Source organism: Heteronotia binoei, chromosome 1 (assembly GCF_032191835.1).
Source record: "Heteronotia binoei isolate CCM8104 ecotype False Entrance Well chromosome 1, APGP_CSIRO_Hbin_v1, whole genome shotgun sequence".
Taxonomy (NCBI): domain Eukaryota; kingdom Metazoa; phylum Chordata; class Lepidosauria; order Squamata; family Gekkonidae; genus Heteronotia; species Heteronotia binoei.
In genome coordinates this window covers 218416825-218437634 of record NC_083223.1, presented here as the reverse complement: position 1 = coordinate 218437634, position 20810 = coordinate 218416825, and the positions used below count along the sequence as shown (strand labels likewise).

Genomic DNA, 20810 nt, shown 5'->3' with positions numbered 1-20810 from the left:
TATTCGTATATGCATTTATGTACATGTATTCATGACTGCACTAATCCCTGCTTTAAAATGTCAGTATTTACTAACCTTTAAATACATTCATTATATTTTTAATGGATTTATGTAGACTACTAGGAGTGGTAACATATAAAGCCATAAATGAGTGCAACTTATTTTAGGAAGCAAGGGCCTAATCTTGTCTCCCTGGGAATGGAAGATAGGTGCCAACTGAAACTGTCTGCAAAGCTGGAATGTGACCTTGGAGAAGAGTAACACTGTGGTCTGGGAATTAATTCAAAGACTTTTAAGCTGGAGAGAGTTAGGCAGAGGAAAGGATGAACCTGTAACCTATATCTGGACTGGATTTTTCACTTATTGTCAGTTTGTCAAGGCAAGCAGTCTTTCGTGCACCTGCTACAAGTGTTTGCTACCTGATTCTTCATTAAAAGCTTATTTTACACTTACTCAAGAAGTCTTGTTATAGATTCTGGGCAAAACCTTACAAGTTTTAACTCAAATGAATTCAGTTGTCCATTTATTTTCTTTGAGGGCTCTCTACTATTGAGGAAGTAAAATCTGGAGTTCAACACATCTTGGCTGACATGGTTGCTAAAGATAAAGATACACTGGATTTCATCAGAGCCTTGTAAGTGTCTTTGGTGCAGTTGATGATGTTCTTGTTTTGCAACTCTTATGGATTAACGTTTGTCTCTTTTTCCTGTGCATGCTGAAGGGGGCTTTGCCAAGCACTGATGCAAGGAGACTGTTAGTGCAGCTCAGCTGTTTGTTGAGGTCGTGTCTTATAAATCTCCTAGCAGGATGAGTGAGCTCCTGAAATCAGCACTTTTAATTTCACTACTTTGAGTGAGGAGTAGTGCAATTAGTTTATTTGCCTTCAGATTTTTGATTTACTGTTCAGCTAAGAGTTAATTAATAGAATATAAAATGCTTCTTTTCTTTTTACTGGTTTTTACCTTCTGCATTCTTGGCCACTATGAAGAGATGTTCTCTCAGTGCCTTCGAGGCAAACCAGTCTACTTCTTGTTCTTAGGAGAGTGTACTTCCTCTTTCTCTCTATATATGACACATATACTGTGTCCTTTTGCCATGTATGTGTTACAATGCTTGTGGTGCTGCCACTGAAAAAGGATTCCCTGTGATGAATTCAGCAACTCCCTCCATACCCTTGTCTACAATTCTGGATCTTCCAAGACTCTCAGCATGATGGCAGCCATCTGCATGAGAAGGCTGTTGGGAGCACAGAATGAGGAATAAAAATGTATGAAGAGCATGCTGAATCAGACCAGTGGTCCATCTAGTCCAGTGTCCTATCTCACACAGTGGCCAGCTAGTTGCCCTGGAGGGGTCAGAATCTCAGGGTCAGAGGCTTGACCATACCTTTGTGAGCTACCCTTGCATTTATGTGCTCAAAAAGAGACAGGGAGATACTGGGTTTGAATTTACAAGCTTGTTCTTAGGAAGCATTAATTGTGTATGGAGTCTTCATATCAACTTTAAAAACATGTAGGCTGTCCAGTAACTGGAGTCTATCATGGTGAGATGTTGAGTAGGAAAGGCACAACACAGCACAACTTGCTTGGATCCAAGAATGGACACAGCTGGGAAGCAAGTCCAAGTACAGACTATCTGGCCTTTTCTTGCGATGCTGCTTTAATATAAGGAGGCCTTTTAATTTCTTTAAATTTTTGTGGTGATGTTATAATACAATATGCAGTTGTTAGAATAGCGAGAACAACAACAACAAAAATATGCTTCTAGTTGAAGGCTAATGCAGTGATTCCTAGAATATAGGAGAAAACGGTAACCGGAAAAACCCCCAATGTGATGGCCAGAACTCCCTTTGGAGTTTAATTATGCTTGTCACAACCTTGCTTCTGGCTCCACCCCCAAAGTTCCCAGATATTTCTTGAATTGGACTTTAACAACAAAATATCATTAATGGTTATCCACAATTATAAAAACCTGTGGTGCTTTACATATTTTTCCATGGGGGCTTTTTTCTGTGTGGGCTACTTTCACTATGGGCTTTTTCCCATGTGGGCATGTTTCCATGGGTGCTTTTTTCCTGTGAGCATTTATGTCAGTGGGATTTTTTCTTTGGGCATTTTTCCTTTGTGCTTTTTTCCTAGAACCGGAGAAAACATACTTTCTATTCACCCTTTTTTATGTTTGTAGATGCCAAAAAAGATATGTTTGCATTCAGTCATCTTTGTCAAAAGTGACCTCCAAAAAAGCCAACGAAAAAGACATCAACAAATTTCATCTATACCAGAATTTTTCTTGCAATATAAAGAACGTTCAGCATCACCAGGTATGTTTATACATGACATAAGAAGTTTTTTTTTAAAAAAAAAGAGAAATTGACTTGTTTACACTGGAACTAGCATAGGCTTGTGTGGAACCTTCCCTGTTGTTTCTGGAGTTGCCAAATGCCTGGAAAAATGTGTTTTGTCCTTAGAAGAGAGGCTTAATAGAATGTTATTTAGCAGATGATCTTTTTTACCTTCATGCCATGAAAAACTTCTGCTATCCTTTTTCCATACACTTAGTCTCTATTAAATGGACAAGACATTTTCTCCAGGCCTGTTCGCAACCTTTTTTTATTTCTACAGGTACTATATCCTTGCCTAAAAGTAATACCATGTATTTGGCACACATCCATAATAATAACAGCAATTCATGTGAGAGTAGAATGTTTGAAATTATTTTGTATATTAAATCCTAGAATGATTATTTTGTATATTAAATCCTAGAACGATTTCACAGTGTTGCATTTAAAGCCTCAGAGACCTAACTCTTTTGTGTTTGTGTTTTTTAAAGGAAAAACTAGAGGCACACACAAATAAATATGGTAATGGTCTTCTGTTGTTTGTTTTTACTGGCTTTCTTTTTCAAAAGAAGGGGTTCTATTGTGCATCACCATTCCTGATTTGACCACTTTCAGTGACCACTTTGCTGTTGTGTTGGATGTGCCAAGTGGCTTCTCCATTGATCCATATTCAAAGCTCTGATGCACCAGCCTGCTGTTGCACCTGGTACAAGATTGTCATGCATCCTTCCATGCTGTCTGCAAAAGTCTTAATTGCTCAATATCTAGGACAAGAAGTCATTAGTTTTTCTTTTTCCTGCATCTGAATCCTGCATCTGTATTTGGGAGGTATATTTGAATGTGATGTCCCTAGAAGAGAATATCTAGTAGCAGGGATTTTTTCTGTTATGTCTTGTTCAACTTGGCCAAGACTGTTTCTTCAAGAACGGAGAGCAGCATGTGGAAGGGTTCCGCTTAGGCTCTCTTCTTTGTGGCAAAGCTGCTGGGTTTACTACAATACAGCCAGGTCATTTACTTCATTGCGGAGACCTCTAGTGGCTTGCATTGAAGTATTTGTCGCTTTCTCTTGGTGGTGTGGGCAAGCGTGATGCCAGTTTATCTGAATGTCAGTTCTGTGCAGTAAATTAAGCTGAGAGGTTATAAATGGCCCTGACCTACTAGGTGAGCTGCTGTGACTGTGTGGATATTTGAACCCAAATCCCAGTACAACCCACTACATCTGTGCATTCCTTCATGTGATGTCATGCCTGCTTTGAGTAGTTTTGACAGTGGCACAATGGGAAGACCAGGCCAGCTAGTGCTTCCTAGTGAGGACTGGGTTTGAGGTGAATGAGGTGCCCATCTCTTGTGGTGCTCCAGGCACAGGAGTGACATAGAAAAGAAAGGTGTTTCAAAAAGCCCAGCTGTATCCATTTTCCTTGTACATAGGGGGAAAATTGTGCACTGGGCATCAGGATTGGGGTCATTCATCTGAGAGAAAGATTTGCAGCAGCAAGCATCCTGTTGGTTGATACAAGGGTCCATGCCTCAATATTCTAGTACAGAGTCAGGCTGAGGAAGAAGGAAATGTTTCATAGTTTCCTCCTGAGAAGAATGAGAGTTCTGTAATGATTATTTGTCCTTCCCCGCCCCTCCCCCCCTGGTTCCTTTCACTTTGAGTTATGCCAGGAGCCCTCGTTTTCCCAATTCTGTTTCACAGTTTTCTAAATCCAGCCTCAGAGTTCTTGTCTTGTGTCAACCTCTGCTGTGCTGAATGGCTCAGGGAACATTCACATGATCAGAGAATGCTCTGAGCCATTCAGCATTAAACCCGTCAGTTGAAATTGGCCTGATGCAGTGAGAAAAGTCTGATAATTGTCATTAAAGGTGACCTGAAAGGATGGCGGTAAGGTTTTCTTTAACTGTACACTTAGTATGTGCTAAATATTCATAGTATCAAGGTAAAAAAGGTAGTTTTTAAAAATGTTATGAGTGTTTTTTAAAAAGCGTTCTATAGTCTGAAAGCACCTTTTTCCAAATTAGTTCTACTGGATTCCATGGATCAGCTCTGGACTCGAAACACTTAGCACAGATGTAATGGTGCCCTGTCTTGCAACCATAATTAAGAGTTGGGGTGTACCCTATGAGCCCTGCCCCTTGCACAAGTTTTCATTCTCATCCCTTTTGGATGTTAACCACAGTGCAATATGTACCTGTCACGCTCTGGGTACCTCTCCCGGTCTCCCGGCGCCGCCGTCGCCCCTCCCGGGCACTCTGGGGCGTTCCCCGGAGGTCTCAGAAACAGGGGTGGGAGCCAGGTTACTTCACCGCAGGCCCCTGTTCCCCTCCTGGCTGTGCTGCGGCCCCTGTCCCTCTCTCGCGCGAGGCAGCTTCAGTAAGCACCGGCCAGCTTCATCCCCGACCTCCTTCCCTCCCTTTATCCCCCCGTCTCAGTCCTCCCCCTTCCTGGGTTCTGCCCCTCTCTGGCTCTTCCCCCCCCTTCAAAGCCCCAGACGCCCGGGAGGGGCGAGCCGGGGCTGGGCTGCCTGGGCGTGCATCGGGCGTCTCGGACCTCTGCAGCGTGCTGGGGTGTGGCGTCTCTCGCCGCCACGGGTCAGGCGGCTCTCCTCCTCTCTGCCCAGCGCTTCGGGTCAGCTTCTCCCTCCTGCTCCCCGACGTCTCGCTCTGGCCAGGCTCCTCGGACCTGGAGACGGGCGCGTTGGCTGAGAGGCGTCGTTCGGGCGGCTGTTGGCACTCCGTCAGCCCAGGTGAGGGGTGGGGCCGCCGCGGGGGCTTGGGAAGGTGTGGGAGGCTCTCGGGGCGGCGGCGGGGGCCGGGAGTGGCTGGCAGGCGCCGGGGGGTCCCCCTTGCGTAGTCCTCGTCCGGGCTGGGCGGAACAGTACCTGTCCCAGAGTTTTACCAGACCATCCTTGCTTTTTAAACCAAAAGTTTGGATCTCTCTAAAAATTTCTACTGACCGAAGGAATTGAATCAATGGAGCATGACTTTTCTGTAGCCCAAAATGCCCCCCTCTCATGATGCTTTTAGGTGACTGGAAATAGTATAGGAGGGCTGTTGCAAAAGTGAGGAAATCAGAAGAAAAATGCCCCCACAACTGTACAGAAATCATTCCTTTCCCAACCTAATCTTTGTAGACTTTAAACTATGAGGATAACCCATGTTAGCTGTAACTTCAGCAGATCCACTCTGCATCATGGCAAGCACTGTAAACAGAAGGGAGGCATGAGTAAGGTGAGTGAATGAACCTGTGCAGTGTGCTGGACCATGGTTAAGGGCTCAGGACACTCTCCTGCCCGCAGTGGGCCATTTGTGCTTTCCTTTGTCTTACAGTCTGCTAAGCAGTGAAAAGACATGTGAGGATTTCACCTTAAACAGCTAACCTTGAATTTTACCTCTCTGGGGTCATCTCTCTGGAGTCTTTTCAAATGGATTTCCTGTGCTGTGTGCTTATTTGAACAAGCACTGTGATTTGAAACTAGCCTTTACACCCTAAATGCATAAACTATTGACTAGCAGTGAGAAAGTTGGCCTTGTTATTTGATATCATTATATGTAATTCGACATTTCTTTTCTTCTGCAGCTCCAGAGCTCTCCCTCCCATTCACATCCCTCTGTCCAGTCTGTCTCCCAATTTTGAATCCTCTTCATCTAACATCCTTTCCTATCTTCAGTGTCTCTGGCCTTGCTCTCTCTTCTTTCTTTCGCCTTATTTATGTACTATATTTTTATTCTGCTTTTCTTCACTGCATTTCAGAAAAATGACTGACAAAAAAATTAAATACACTTCCAAGATTAAAAAGAACACATTAAGATAAGTGAATTCTAAATTAAGCAATAAAATGACCTTTGTTGTTATATGAGAGAATGTCATTTAAAAACTTCACAGAAAAGTTTTTTGCTTGAGGAAAGTGTAGTGCTAGATGAATGTCTTTGCATAGCTTGGGAGCTGGCACTGAGGAAATCTTTTGTTTTGTAGGCAGCTATGTTGCTTTCAGAGGTGGGTCACTCAGACTAGGCCCTCTGGTTTCAGTTAACCAGCAGACACAGACCACAGAAGAGAGTCAGATAGCTCTTCAGTTCTGTCCTTCTTTGGCCCTTCTGTTCATTCAGCTGCCGTTACAGGATCAGAGCAGTTCAGCCAATGTTTCTTAATATTTGTCAACTGAGGTCAGAAAGTTAGTTCAATGAGACCCAGAGACATGTTGCCAGCCCTGGTGCTCCTCTCTGAAATCAAGACAGCTCAGCCAATCACTTGTAGACGTTTTGTCACTACCACACCCACTACAAAATATTGAACACATTACGGTACAGACTAGGTGGGCTGTTATTTTTTTATCACACTGTTATTTTTTTATCACACTGTAAGGAAGAGATAATTGACCTTCATTCTGCCGAGACCAGCATAGCATAGCTGAGTCATCTTGATTAACAACTGGACTGGATGAGAGGGAGGGGGCAGCCTGTTAATTGCTTAGCAGTAAGGATAAAAGTCAGTAGGGGAAAAGTTTTATCACTGCATGCGTTGTCTGAGGCAGGGCACTCCCCACCTTTTGAATTTGAGTAAGTTTTGCTTGGTTTTTACTGTAATTCATACTTCACAGGATGTGAAGAGAGCCAGTTTGGTGTAGTGGTTAAGTGTGCAGACTCTTATCTGGGAGAACTGGGTTTGATTCCCCACTCCTCCACTTGCACCTGCTAGCATGGCCTTGGGTCAGCCATAGCTCTGGCAGAGGTTGTCCTTGAAAGGGCAGCTGCTGTGAGAGCCCTCTCCGGCCCCACCCACCTCACAAGGTGTTTGTTGTGGGGGAGGAAGGTAAAGGAGTTTGTGAGCCGCTCAGACTCTTCGGAGTGGAGGGCGGGATATAAGTCCAATATCATCTTCTTCTTCTACAGTTTGTGAACAATTTTTTTTACTCTTAATGAGTGACTTTTTCAAAAATTGTGTGTTTGCACCTGGAGGTCATGTCAACCTCTGGTGACTGATCCTTACTGGGGGCCTGGAGGATATTCAGAGAGGTGGCTGAATGGAACCTGCCCTTGTCCTCTCAAGTGGGTATTTCAAGGATGTCTCCCATCTAAGTACTAACCATACTTAGTTTCTGAGATCTGACGAAATCAGGCTTGTCTGGGCTATCCAGGTCAGGGTCTTAATGAGTGACTTCTAAAATGGATTGGAGAGTTTTGTTGAGACCAGTTTTAAGATGTTACCTCAGATGTAGAGGCTGTTTAATAAAATGACTGGTTGAGTGGGATAGCTGTTGGGGCCATGGCTCAATGGTAAAGCACCTGCTTTGCAAAAGTTCCCCAGGTTCAATCCTTGGCCTCTCCAGTTAAAAGGATCAGGCAGCAGTGATGAGAAGGACCTCCACCTGATACCCTGGAGAGCCAGTAGTGTCAGACTATGCAATATTGGCCTTGATAAAGAGGCTGACTCAGTTTAAGGATGTGCGTATCTGTGGTGCAGCAAGAGGTTGATTGCACTTTGAAAAGGAGATAAAAATTAGCATTTGAATAAATAGTTACGGCTGCTGGAATGACCTTGGGTCAGCCATAGCTATCGCAGAAGTTGTCTTTGAAAGGGCAGCTGCTGTGAGAGCACTCTCAGCCCCACCTACCTCACAGGGTGTCTGTTGTGGGGGGAGAAGATGTAGGAGATTGTAAGCCACTCTGAGTCTCTGATTCAGAGAGAAGGGTGGGGTATAGAATCATAGAGTTGGAAGAGACCTCCAGAGCCATCTAGTCCAACCCCCTGCACAATGCAGGAAATTCACAAATACCTCCCCCTAAATTCACAGGATCTTTATTACTTTCAGATAGCCATCTAGCCTGTGTTTAAAAACCTCCAAGGAAGGAGAGCCCACCATCTCCTGAGAAAGCCTGTTCCACTGAGGAACTTCTCTAACGGTCAGGAAGTTCTTCCTAATGTTGAGCTGGAAACTCTTTTGATTTAATTTCAACCCATTGGTTCTGGTCCTACCTTCTGGGGTCACAGAAAACAATTCCACATCATGCTCTATATGACAGCCCTTCAAGTACTTGAAGATGGTGATCATATCACCTTTGCAGTCTTCTTCTTGAAGCTCATTAGCCTGATTATTCCTTGCTAAACCAGGCTGTTTTGTCTCTATGATGATTAGAAATCTGTTTTGCCTGACCTTCTGGATTTGTGTGTGGACTTTGGAGCTGAGTATCTCTGGAGAAAATCCAAGTCTGAAGCTTACAGCTGGTGGTCCCCAAAAGATTCAGAGAAGAAATTCTAAGAGTAGGGCATGATGTACCGTTGGTGGGTCATCTCAAGTTTTTTTTTAACTTTTCAAAAGTTTATTAACGATTCAAATTTGTACAATAATCAAAAAAGGTGTCAAGATATATTAAGCACTAAACAAAAAAACCCCAAGATGACATACTGCTGCAAATAAATACACTACAATAAAGAAATGCATATTATAAAAGTGCTGATGCCAAACAGGAAATCAAACATATGAAAAAACAACTCTCTCCCCTCCCCTCTCAAAACAAACAAACAAAAAAATATTTCCTAAAGGGTTCCTTGTCTCAAGGTGTCGAACATATATTTCTGCATGGGAAAATAAAACTGAAAGAGAGAGAGGCCTATAGGCTTCTATCCTAGACCCTTGCCAGTCCGGCTTTCGCCCGGACCATGGGACGGAGACAGTGCTGGTCGCCTTAGCGGATGACTGTCATGGGTGCTGGGGGCCCTGCAGAAGAAGCCGAGCCTGCAGAAGAAACTGTGCCCCTGCCACCTGCACCAGTGCCCCTGCCTCCTGCTGGAGAAGATCCAAGCCCCCCTGCCTCGCCCTCTCGGGTGGCTGTGTGCGTGACCGCCTTCGTCAGGACCTCAGGGATCGGAGGAGGGTGGCACGCTCACAAGCAAGACGCTCCCTGAGCCCTGAGTTTTGAAAGGATTCTGGCCCTTCTAGGAGTGAGGGTGCTTGAGTCCCAGCAGGATCCTGGCTGCCCTCTGAGTAAGCAATTAGCCCAAATGGGCAACAGACAGCAGAGGGCTATATAGCTGTAGGCTTTGAGAGAAGGCTTTGTGGATCAAGTTTCTGTTTCTTATACAAATTCCGATAAAAATTCTGGATGATGGTTTTCATTTGAGAATTTTGGAAGATCTCCTCTTTCGCCTCATTCCTTAACATCTTTATAATCTTTTTCTCCTCTTTTCTCAATCTGTACGCCAACCATCTACTCACTTTGTTCGCATTTTCAAAATAGTTTTGTCTTGTCCACTTTAATTTTCTCTCAATTTCTTCTGCCAAAAGAATATTTATCTGATGTTGAACAGCTATAATTTTGGTCTTGATCCCGTTTGGGTTCACCGTTTTCTGTTGTTTCTCAAAATAGTTCAATTTTGTTAAGAGCTCATTGTAGGTCTTTCTTTGTTCCCTCTTCCTCCTTGATGAATATCGGATGGCTACACCCCTAAAAAAAGCCTTGAATGCATCCCATATTATTGAGATCTTTGTATCCTTTTCAAGGTTACATTTGAAAAATTCTTGTATTTCTTTTTTGGCTTCTTCCAAGAATTTAGTTTCCTTCAAAATTTGTAAATTTAAAGACCATCTAAAGTTTCTTTTTTGTTCCTGAAATGCCACCGAAATTGGGCTATGATCCGAATACAAGAGGCTTATATAAAGGAAGTGGAAATGCAACAATTAACAAAGGAACAACAAGCAAGTTTAGAAAACCCAATTTCAATGCAGGAAGTAGTTGATGCTATAAAAACTCAAAAAAGTAACAAGACGCCGGGTACAGATGGATTGCCGATTGAATTTTTTAAAGCTTTTGAAGATGTATTACTGCTTCCCTTCAAGAAAGTAATGGAAAATGTCTACAATACGGGTGATATTCCAGAATCGTGGAAAGAAGCTTTAATATCTCTTATACATAAAGAAGATTCCGACCCAGCAGAAATTAAAAACTACAGACCAATTTCTTTGTTGAACAGTGACTATAAGATTTACGCAACTATATTAGCAAATAGATTGAAGAAAGTCATTAGAAGTTTAGTTCACGAAGATCAAACGGGTTTTGTTCCGGGACGTTTAATGAATCAGAACGTGAGACTGTTCTTGAACGCAATTGAGTATTATAGAGAACACCCAGATAAAGAATTTGCGGCGATCCTGATAGACGCTGAAAAGGCTTTTGACAATGTTAATTGGAATTTCATTAAAGAGACTTTGGCAGGAGTCGGGTGTGGAGAAAGATATTGTTCAATGGTTGAAGCAGTGTACACGAAACAGACAGCGAAAGTCAATTTTAATGGAGTAACGACCGACTTAATAGAAATAGAACAAGGTACAAGACAAGGATGTCCACTGTCTCCGCTACTATTTATATTGACCTTAGAACCGCTGATTAAGAAGATTAGAGAAGACTCTCAAATTCAAGGAATTAGAATAAATAATACAGAATTAAAAACGTTGGCGTTCGCAGACGATTTGGTATTCACATTGGAACAACCCATATCATCGACTGAGCTCTTAAAACAAAGACTAAGAGAGTATGGAGAAGTATCTGGATTTAAATTGAATGCTGTTAAAACTAAGATCTTAACGAAGAATATGGAAAAGGACCAAATTGAAAGGTTGGAACAGCTTTCTGGATTTAAGAATGAAAAGAAGGTTAAATACTTGGGAATCTTTTTGACCAACAACTTAAAGAATTTATATAGAGACAATTATGAAAAATTTTTGAGAGAGATTCGGAGGGATCTAATTAATTGGAAAGATCTCCAAATTTCGCTCCTTGGCCGAATTGCAACGATTAAAATGAATATTCTTCCGAGAGTGCTATTTTTATTTCAAACGATTCCAATTACGCTACCTAAATCTTTCTTTCAGCAACTTAACGAGATGACTAAAATGTTTATTTGGCAGAGTAAGAAGGCCAGAATTAAAATGAAAGTTATGCAAGATGCTAAGCGAAGAGGAGGACTAGCTCTCCCGGACTGGAAATTGTACTATAAAGCGTGCAATATTGCGTGGCTGAGAACTTGGTGTAAACTGGAAAATAAAAGATTACTGTCTTTAGAGGGCGATGGGTTAGGAGAAGGCTGGCATAACTACATGTGGTATAAAACTCCGATCAAAACCGGACGTTTCTTCAGGCATGAAATAAGAAGATCTCTGTATGCGGTCTGGAGTGAAATTAAAGTGCTGTACAAACATACTCCAAAATGGATCTCCCCGATAGAGGCTGCGTCACATCCCAAACTATATAACTGGGAAAACCAACAGGACTATGCTTATTTGCTAAATGACCAGAATGAATTGATTGAGGAAGAAGTTCTAAAGTTATCTTGGTGGCTACAATGCCAAGTGAGATCAAGATTTCGGAAAGATAAAGAAACTGGTTTCCTGAACTCTTATTCTGACCTAGATTTGATTTTGGAGTCTAAACAAAAATTAATTACCAAAGTATACGACTGGTTGCTCCAAGTCAAGATGCAAGATGAGGTGGTTAAAGAAGCATGGATTAGATGGCTGAAGGATTTCGGTTATAACATAGATTTGCAAGAATGGGAGAAGCTATGGAAGCAAAATATAAAGTTATTAAAGCCAGCAGACCTTAAAGAAAACATGTATAAAATGATATACAGATGGTACCTCACGCCAGATAGATTGGCAAAGATATATCCTTCTTACTCTAATAAATGTTGGAAATGTACCGAAGTTAAAGGCTCTCTGTTCCATATATGGTGGCAATGTAAAAAGGCCAGAAAATATTGGACACAAGTCAATATCTGGATCCAAAAAATTTTGCAAATACAAGTGAAACATGTCCCGGAATTGTATCTTATAAACATTTGTAGACAAAATTTACCTGCGACCAAGCTGAAATTACTGTTGTACATAGTTACAATTGCCAGAATTTTATACGCTAAATATTGGAAGGAAGATAGAATTCCTAATAGAGAAGAGTTTATTACTAAACTTTTAGAAATAGCGGAATCGGATTTGTTGACTACCCGACTGCGAAATGGTAATGTGCAGAAATGCCGGGAGGAATGGGATCCTGTATATGAGTGGGTTAAAAACAGAGGTTTTGATATAAAATAATTATATCAAGTTTAAAGTAGTGATGGAGTAATAAATGTTTTAATTTACAAGTTCAATCCTCTCCCTCTCCTGTGGGGGGGGGTATTTGTAGTTATGTAGTTGTTGTCAATGGTTAGGGGTTGTATGTAGTTATGTGTATCATGTTTTGTGTTTTCTTTGTTTTAGTGCTTTAGTGTTTCTGTATTTCGTTTTGTTTGTATTTTACTTTTCTCAATAAAATTTAAAATTTCTTAAAAAAAAAAAAAAGAGAGAGAAGGCTTTGTGGAAGCAACTAGTCATCTACCCGACGTCCTAGCATCCACTTCGGCTTTTGACTTTGGACCTCCTGACCTTGGCTTGACTTCTGGACCCCCTGACTACGGCTTCTGAACCTCTGACCTACGATACCTGGACGACGATTTGGCTTTGGCACCTTGGACACTCTTGCTCACCGGTTACAGACCTTGGACTGCCCCTGGACTTCGCCTGGCCTGGCCCCAGCTCGTGACAATGACCTCCAATGGCAGCTGGATCGAGGCGGCGTGGCGGTGCTGATGTTGCTAGACCTGTCGGCTGCGTTTGACACAGTCGACCATCAGTTACTGACCCGCCGACTCGCCGACATAGGGGTTAGGGGGTTGGTCTTACAATGGCTTTCCTCCTTCCTCAAAGGACGGGGACAAAGGGTGGCAATTGGGGGTGAGCTCTCCCGGAGGCGCACACTAGATTGTGGGGTGCCTCAGGGAGCTGTTCTCTCCCCGATGCTATTTAACATCTATATGTGCCCCCTTGCCCAGATTGTCCGGAGGTTTGGGCTGGGTTGTCATCAGTATGCAGATGACACCCAACTCTATCTGCTCATGGATGGCTGGCCTGACTGCGTCCCAGGGAACCTGGACCGAGCATTGCAGGCCGTGGCAACCTGGCTTAGGCTGAGTGGGCTGAAGCTGAATCCGACGAAGACAGAGGTTCTTTGCATGGGCCGCGGTGCTCTGGGAGGGGAAATACCTCTCCCGGTTTTTGATGGCGCGCAGCTGAAAGTGACGCGCCAGGTCAAGAGCCTGGGAGTTCTACTAGAGCCTTCACTATCGATGGAGGCCCAGGTAGCTGCCACTGCCAAGTCGGCATTCTTTCATCTGAAGCGGGCAAGGCAGTTGGCTTCTTTCCTAGAGCGCCGGGACCTAGCAACAGTGATCCATGCGATGGTCACTTCAAGATTGGACTACTGTAATGCCCTTTACATGGGGCTGCCTTTGTGTCGAACCCGGAAGCTGCAGCTAGTGCAGAACGCAGTGGCCAGGCTGTTATTAGGACTCCCGAAATGGGAGCATATACAGCCGAGGCTGCGCGAACTGCACTGGCTGCCAGTTACACACCGGGTTCGCTACAAAGTGCTGGTCATTACCTTTAAAGCCCTATATGGCCGAGGACCTGCCTACCTGAAGGACTGTCTCTCCCCATACGAGCCCCAAAGAGCACTGAGGTCAGCAGGGAAGAACATGCTGACTGTCCCTGGGCCAAGGGAGGCAAAATTACAGACTACACGGGCATGGGCTTTCTCCGTGGCAGCCCCGTGCCTCTGGAATCAACTCCCGGAGGAGGTGCGGGCCCTGCAGAACTTAGATCAATTCCGCAGGGCCTGCAAGACCATCCTCTTTAGGCAGGCCTTCTCAGAATGCTGACAGAGGATGGCTGAACGGAGGATCCAACAAAGTGATTCTTTAATGATTCTTGCCACCATTTAAATATATAGCGCCCGGAACACCTCTGCTGCTGTTAAGTTATAGATTATATATGTTATAGATTATATACGTTGGATTAGTTCTTAAAATGTATTAACTATGTATATTATTAACTATGTATAATTTTAATGCTGTTTTATAATTTTAATGTGTTTTAATTATTGTTTTTATATTATGTCTTATTGAATGTTGTTAGCCACCCTGAGCCTGCCCAGGCGGGGAGGGCGGGATACAAATAAAATTTAATAATAAAAAAATATAATATAGAAAAATGCAAGGAGGGTGAAAGAAAAAACTTAGAATCCGAATTTGAACTAAAAAATTTCCACCCCTTTGTCAGAAAACAAAAGACAATAATCCACATACATACATATAAGAATTAGAAGAGGACTAAAGACATGCGGGAAGAGGGATTTCTTGAGAGTTAATATAGTCCACAAAAAGAAACCATTTACCATAAAAATTAGATAAGTCGGTATTCTGCAAATTGGAGTGATTTTTTTCCATTACAAAATGATCCCATACTTTAGCGAACCATGTGGTCAGCGAGGGGGCAGTTGACGCTTTCCAAAATGAGGCAATAGATGCTTTAGCAGCAACTAGCAGGCTGGTAATCAGATCTTGACGTGCTTTAGGGATGTCAGGAGTGTCCCACAAATTCAAAAATATCAGAGAAGGATTGAGAGGTATCCGATAGGAGGTGATAAGCTCGATATTGTGAAGAATGATGTTCCAAAAATTGATAATGGAAGGACATTCCTACCATCAGTGGGCGAAGGTACCTCTAAGGCCACACTTTTTCCAGCAATAAGGTGAAGTAGCTTTAGAAAAGGAGGATAATCTTGCCGGAGTGAGATACAATGGTTGATTATTTTGAATGTCTGAAGTCTGGTGGTGATGACTGGTGATGAGCATAAAGAAGAATAGATGGCTTTCCATTGCTCAATATCTAAAGAGAGGGTACAATCACTGTTCCACACCAGTTGATGTTCCAGAGGCCTAGTACTAAAAATTCTCAAAACGATGTCATAGATTGCAGATATGAGACCCTTGTGATTAAAGGAACTAGATGTAGTAATCATTCGAAGGCTGTGAGTGGAGAACGAAAGATTTTCTGAAGGTCAAGTTTGGTCAGAGCATGATCTAGTTGAAAGTAAAAAAACCAAGGAATATTGCTACCGATTTTTTGTTCCAAAATATTCTTAGGAAAAAGCTCAGATGCTGAAGATACTTCTTTAATTCTGGAGACATTGGCAGCTTTCCAGACCTGAAGAATAAGAGATGAATGACCAGGGATAAACCAGGGTTCATTGGAGAGAAAGTAGTATCAAGAGAACTCTGGAACTAGATGTTTTCTGAGACCATCCCAGGTAGTGAGAATGGCGTTAAGCATAGGGTTCAGTTTAACACCTGGGGGTCGTGATTTAGAATCCGCCCAAATACAGACCTGAGGAGAGAGCAGGAGTAGAAGTGGTCTGAATGGTTTTGACCATTCTGCTGTATCTCCATGACGTACTATTTTGACCACTGATGAAAGCAGTGCCGTCTTATAATACAACAGTATATCAGGAAAATTGAGCTCTCCTTCAGAGATACGTTGCCTGATGACATGGAACCCCACTCTAGGTTTTTTGTTGTTCCAGAGGAAAGAGTTGAATGCTGCTTGCCATTATGTAAGGTCGGTGGAGGAATAATTAGTGGGATGGTACGGAATAAATATAAGAGTTTTGGAAGTGCAAAAGCTTTTGACAGGTACAATCTATTCACAAAGGAGGTAGCTAGTTTGTTCCATTTTATAAAGTCAGAGCAGATTTCTTTGAATTTTGCCACAAAGTTGAGAGATAATAATTGAGAAAGATCATTGGGAAGCTGTATGCCCAGGTAAGGAATCGAGAATTTTGACCATTGAAAAGCATATTGCTGTCTAAGGGATTTTTCTAAATCTGCTGTTAAGTTAATAGATAAAATGTTTGACTTCGAGTGATTTATTTGTAGTCCTGACACAGAACCAAACATCTCTAGAAGGTTGTGTAGGTGAGGAATAGATAGTTCAGGTTCAGTGATTTAAAGCAATATGTCATCAGCAAATAGACTTAGTTTCAGATGGTGAATCCCACATTGCACGCCTTCGATGTTCTCGGAGAGACGAATTAAATCCGCCAAGGGTTCTGTCGCCAATGTGAATAGGGCTGGAGACAGCGGGCACCCTTGCCTTGTTCCACGTTGCAATATAAATTTATCAGATGATTGGCCATTAATCTTAATGCTCGCCATGAGTAGAGAGTAAATAGCTTTGATGGCTGTAAGGAAATTAGATCCAAAAGACATATGCTCTAGAAGAGCTAAAAGATATGATGGTTCCAGGGAATCAAACGCTTTCTCGATGTCAAGAGAGATTAGGGCCGTGGCAATTTTGGAAGTCTTGCATGCAGAGATGATATGCAGCGTTTTATGTATGTTATCTGTTATTTCTCTGCCGGGCATAAAACCTGCCTGGTCCGAATGAATGTAGTTGGTAATCATAGAATTAAGGCGTTTGGCAAGCGTGGCTGTAAAGATCTTATAGTCCAAGTTTAGTAATGAGATGGGTCGCAATGAAGCTGGATTTGTAAGGTCTTTACCCTGTTTTGGGGGTACAATTATAAATGCCTCATTCCAGGTGGTAGGAAGAGAACCAGTACGCAAGATTTCATTACACACGTTGGTTAGAGGTTGAGCGAGAAGGGATGCATATTTCCTGTAAAATTCCAAAGAGTACCCATCTGTACCTGGAGACTTATTGGTCTTGAGATTCTTTATAATTTCCAAAACTTCAGAGGGATCAAAAGGACGATCCAGGAACCGACGATGCTCATCAGATAATCTCTTGAGTTGAGGATGTTGAGAATGAAATGCTGAAATTGAAGAAGCTGATGGCAGCCTGGAAGAGTACAACTTTTTGTAGAAGGATTCAAAAATATTTATAATGTCTGAAGTTTTATGGTGTAAACAACCATCAGAGGCCCATGAAGCATGAATGTAGCGTAAAGCGTATTTGTCCTTAACCCTCCATGACAAAAGTTTCAGAGAGCGTGGAGAGTAACCCCCCGGAACACCGCCTATGTGTAGACTATAAGAAGTTAAATCAACTGTGTAAAACTGATCAATATCCATCTCCCTCGTCCCTTCAGCTGTTTGATTTACTGCATTAAGAGCCTGCTTGAAGTAATAAAACTGATCAGTTAGTGGTTGAATTAAAGCAGTCATAGTGTCTTTTAGACGTAATTCCATAGCAGCCAACAGAGAAGTTAAAACAGGATCGGGAGAGGGAGGAGGGGGCCCATTGCTCCTTCCTCAACCGCCACTTCAGGCTCATCAGAGCTGGCTGACTCAGGATTTTTGTCACAGGATTGCTTGGGAAAATAGATGGAAATTGCCTTACCACCAGCCAGATTAGATGAAGCTCTGTCCACGGTGCTTTTGCACATAATTTGAGTCTCAGATCTTCAATTAAACCAATACAATAGGAGTTTAAGGAGGTTTGGGGAGGAGAGCACCTCTATTAAGCGGCCATCAACCCAGGCGCCGATGCCACGACCCCTGTCTCGGGTTTTAAAGGATGCTCGCTAAAGTCAGTTCGGTCTTTTATTGGCCTGGCATACACAGGGAAGTAAAAAAATGTCACCAGTTGTGAAATCTTTCAGAAGATTGGTCATGCCTCTTATCATGTAAAGGTTCCCTTAGGTGAAATTCCTGTGGTTCAGACTCCCCTTTCTGAAATCGAAATTGATATTCAAGAACCTTTTATACCTTCCAGATCTGGAAATAAATTTATTTTGGTGATCAAAGATAGAGCAACTTGCTTCCTGGCAGGAATGCCTCTGAGGACGGCTGATGCCATGAGAGTTGCTAAAGCTGTGTTGGAATTTTGTACAGCATATGAGTTTCCTAGAGTAGTGACGTCAGATCAGGGTACCGTGTTTGTGAGCAGGGTGATGCAGAAGCTGTATGAACTAGCGGAAGTGATACAAAAATTAAGCATTACATATCATCCGCAGTCGCGTGGGCAGGTGGAAAGGTGGAGATGGACCCTCACCCAAATATTAAAGGCATTCTGTGCAGAGCATCAAAGAAACGGATGAGTTCCTACCAATGTTGGTGAGTGTATGTAGGAAAGAGATACACCCCTTGTTGGGGGGATATTCTCCCAATGAATTGGTATTTGGGAGGAAGCTGCCTGGTGTTTTAGAGCTGCTAAAAGCAAACTGGGAAGGGGCTTGGGCCCCAGAGAAGCCTCGGCCTGTCGCAGAGTATTTTGCAAACCTACAAAGGGTTTTGCAGAGTGTAAGATTAATAGCCTATGAGGCAATGGCAGAGGCTAGGCAGAAGCAGAAATACCACTTTGATAAATCAGCTAGGATCAGGCAGCTACAGGAGGGAGATCTGACCCTGTAACTAAAACCAGAAGGGGTGGGGAAGTTAGATCTGAGATTGAGTGGACCATTCAAAGTAATAAGAAGTTGTGGTAATGGAAACTACCAATTGGAGGATCCAGAAGGAGGGACTTCGTTGGTTCACATTAACCGCTTGAAAAGATTTGTCAACGGTGAGGTACTGCAATTGTCAGTAGAAAGTTGGACTGAGGAAGATTTCGATGTCCCTGCTCTAGTGGCAGAGACCGGGAAGAAGAAGAGATTAGGAGAGATTCCTATTAATGAGTCTTTGACAGGCGATCAGCAAAGACAATTGAAGAAAGTATTACAGGCCTTTGCGGCTCTGTTTACAAATCGTCCAGGGAGAACTTATCTGATTATTCACGATTCAGATACAGGGGAACATCCGCCAATCAGGTGTAAACTATATCTCATCAGAGGGCCAATGAGGGAGGTGGTGAGGCAGGAGATACAGAAAATGCTTGAGATGGGAGTCATAGAGCCCAGCACTTGTGAGTGGAGTAGCAACCTTGTAATAGTTCCCAAAAAGAAGTTACATGATGGTAACCCCCCGGAACACCGCCTATGTGTAGACTATAAGAAGTTAAATCAACTGTGTAAAACTGATCAATATCCATCACCAAATATAGAGGTCCTGGAAAGGATTGCAAATGCCTAATATATCAACACCTTGGACCTCACCTCAGGGTTTTGGCAGTTACCATTAACAGAAAGAGCCAAGGATAGGATATCCTTTTCATGCTTTATGGGACAATTCCGTTTCAGTGTGCTCCCTTTTGGAATTAATTCCGCTAGTAAGGTGTTCCAGAGATTAATGGACAAGGTGCTACAGGGATTAGATTTTGCAGGGAGTTATCAGGATGACATCGCAGTGACCGGTTCATTGTGGTCACAACGTTTAGACCATCTGAGGGTTGTATTTCAGAGAATTAAAGAGGCGGGATTAACCATTAAGCCTTCAAAGTGTCAAATTGCCAATAGCTTAGTAGTGTATTTGGGCCATCAGATAGGGAGAGGGAAGATCGCTCCACAGATGGTAAAAGTAGATGCAATCATTAATTGGCCAAATCCAATCACCAAGAAACAGGTGCTGAGTTTCCTAGGGGCATGCGGGTTCTATAAGAGATTTATTCCCAACTTCTCACATCATGCAGCACTGCTTACTAATTTATGTAAGAAAAGGTAGCGGGGAAAGTGCCCTGAACAGCCAAATGTCAGAAAGCCTTTGATATGCTAAAGGAGATGCTCGCAGAGGCCCCAATCCTTATACCACTGGATTACTCGCAAAAGTTCATTCTACGTACTAATGCAAGTTGTTATAGATTGGGTTTAGTTTTATTGCAGAAAGGGCAAGACAATTACTTTCATCCAGTAGTAAGTCTGAGTTGTAAACTACTGCCCAGGGAGCAGAAATACAGTGTTATTGAGCAGGAAGTCCTGGCAGTAGCATGAGGATTGAATAGGCTCAAGACATATCTGAAGGGTATACATTTTCAGCTAGAGATAGATCATAGCCCACTGGTCTTCATCCACAATATGAAAGAAAGCAATACTAGAATTCTGAGATGTCCCTGCAAGATCTGTCATTTGAGGTCAAATATATTGAAGGAAAAGACAATGTGCTAGCTGATTCCCTCTCGAGTTGCTACACTGAGGCAAGACGGAATAATTGATAATGATCTGAACCAGGCTAAAAAGGGAATCTATCTCTTACTTGATTTTGTTGCAGAAAGTGAGATAGATGTTTACTCTCCTTCTGCGTGGGGGGGGGGGTGTAAGGAAGAGATAACTGACTTTCATTCTGCTGAGACCAGCATAGCATAGCTGAGTCATCTTGATTAACAGCTGGACTGGATGAGAGGGAGGGGGCAGCCTATTAATTGCTTGGTGGTAAGGATAAAGGCCAGGAGGGGAAAAGTTTTATCACTGTGTGAGTCGTCTGAGGCAGGGGCCTTTTGAATTTGGGTAAGTTTTGCTTGGTTTTTACTGTAATTCATGCTTCATTAGCCTGACTATTCCTTGCTAAACCAGGCTTTTTGGCCTCTTTGATGATAATAAATCTATTTTGCCTGACCTGCTGAATTTGTGTGTATGGACTTTGGAGCTGAGTATCTCTGGAGAAAATCCAAGCCTGAAGCTAACACCCATCTTTCTTTCATGGAACTAAAATCAGCATTTGTAGTTCTCTACTTCCCATTTTATTGTTAGAGGTTAGCATTGGAAGGATTGA

The 20810-nt window shown here is 42.7% G+C and overlaps 1 protein-coding gene across 1 annotated transcript in view; it reads left to right on the top strand.

Moving 5' to 3' along the window:
• Window positions 1-20810, top strand: part of SRBD1 (S1 RNA binding domain 1) — a 293248-nt gene that overhangs the window by 21830 nt on the left and 250608 nt on the right. Inside the window, exons 8-9 of the mRNA XM_060247694.1 lie at window positions 538-634; window positions 2185-2320. Coding sequence (XP_060103677.1) covers window positions 538-634; window positions 2185-2320 — 233 coding nt within the window. The remainder of the gene's footprint in view (window positions 1-537; window positions 635-2184; window positions 2321-20810) is intronic.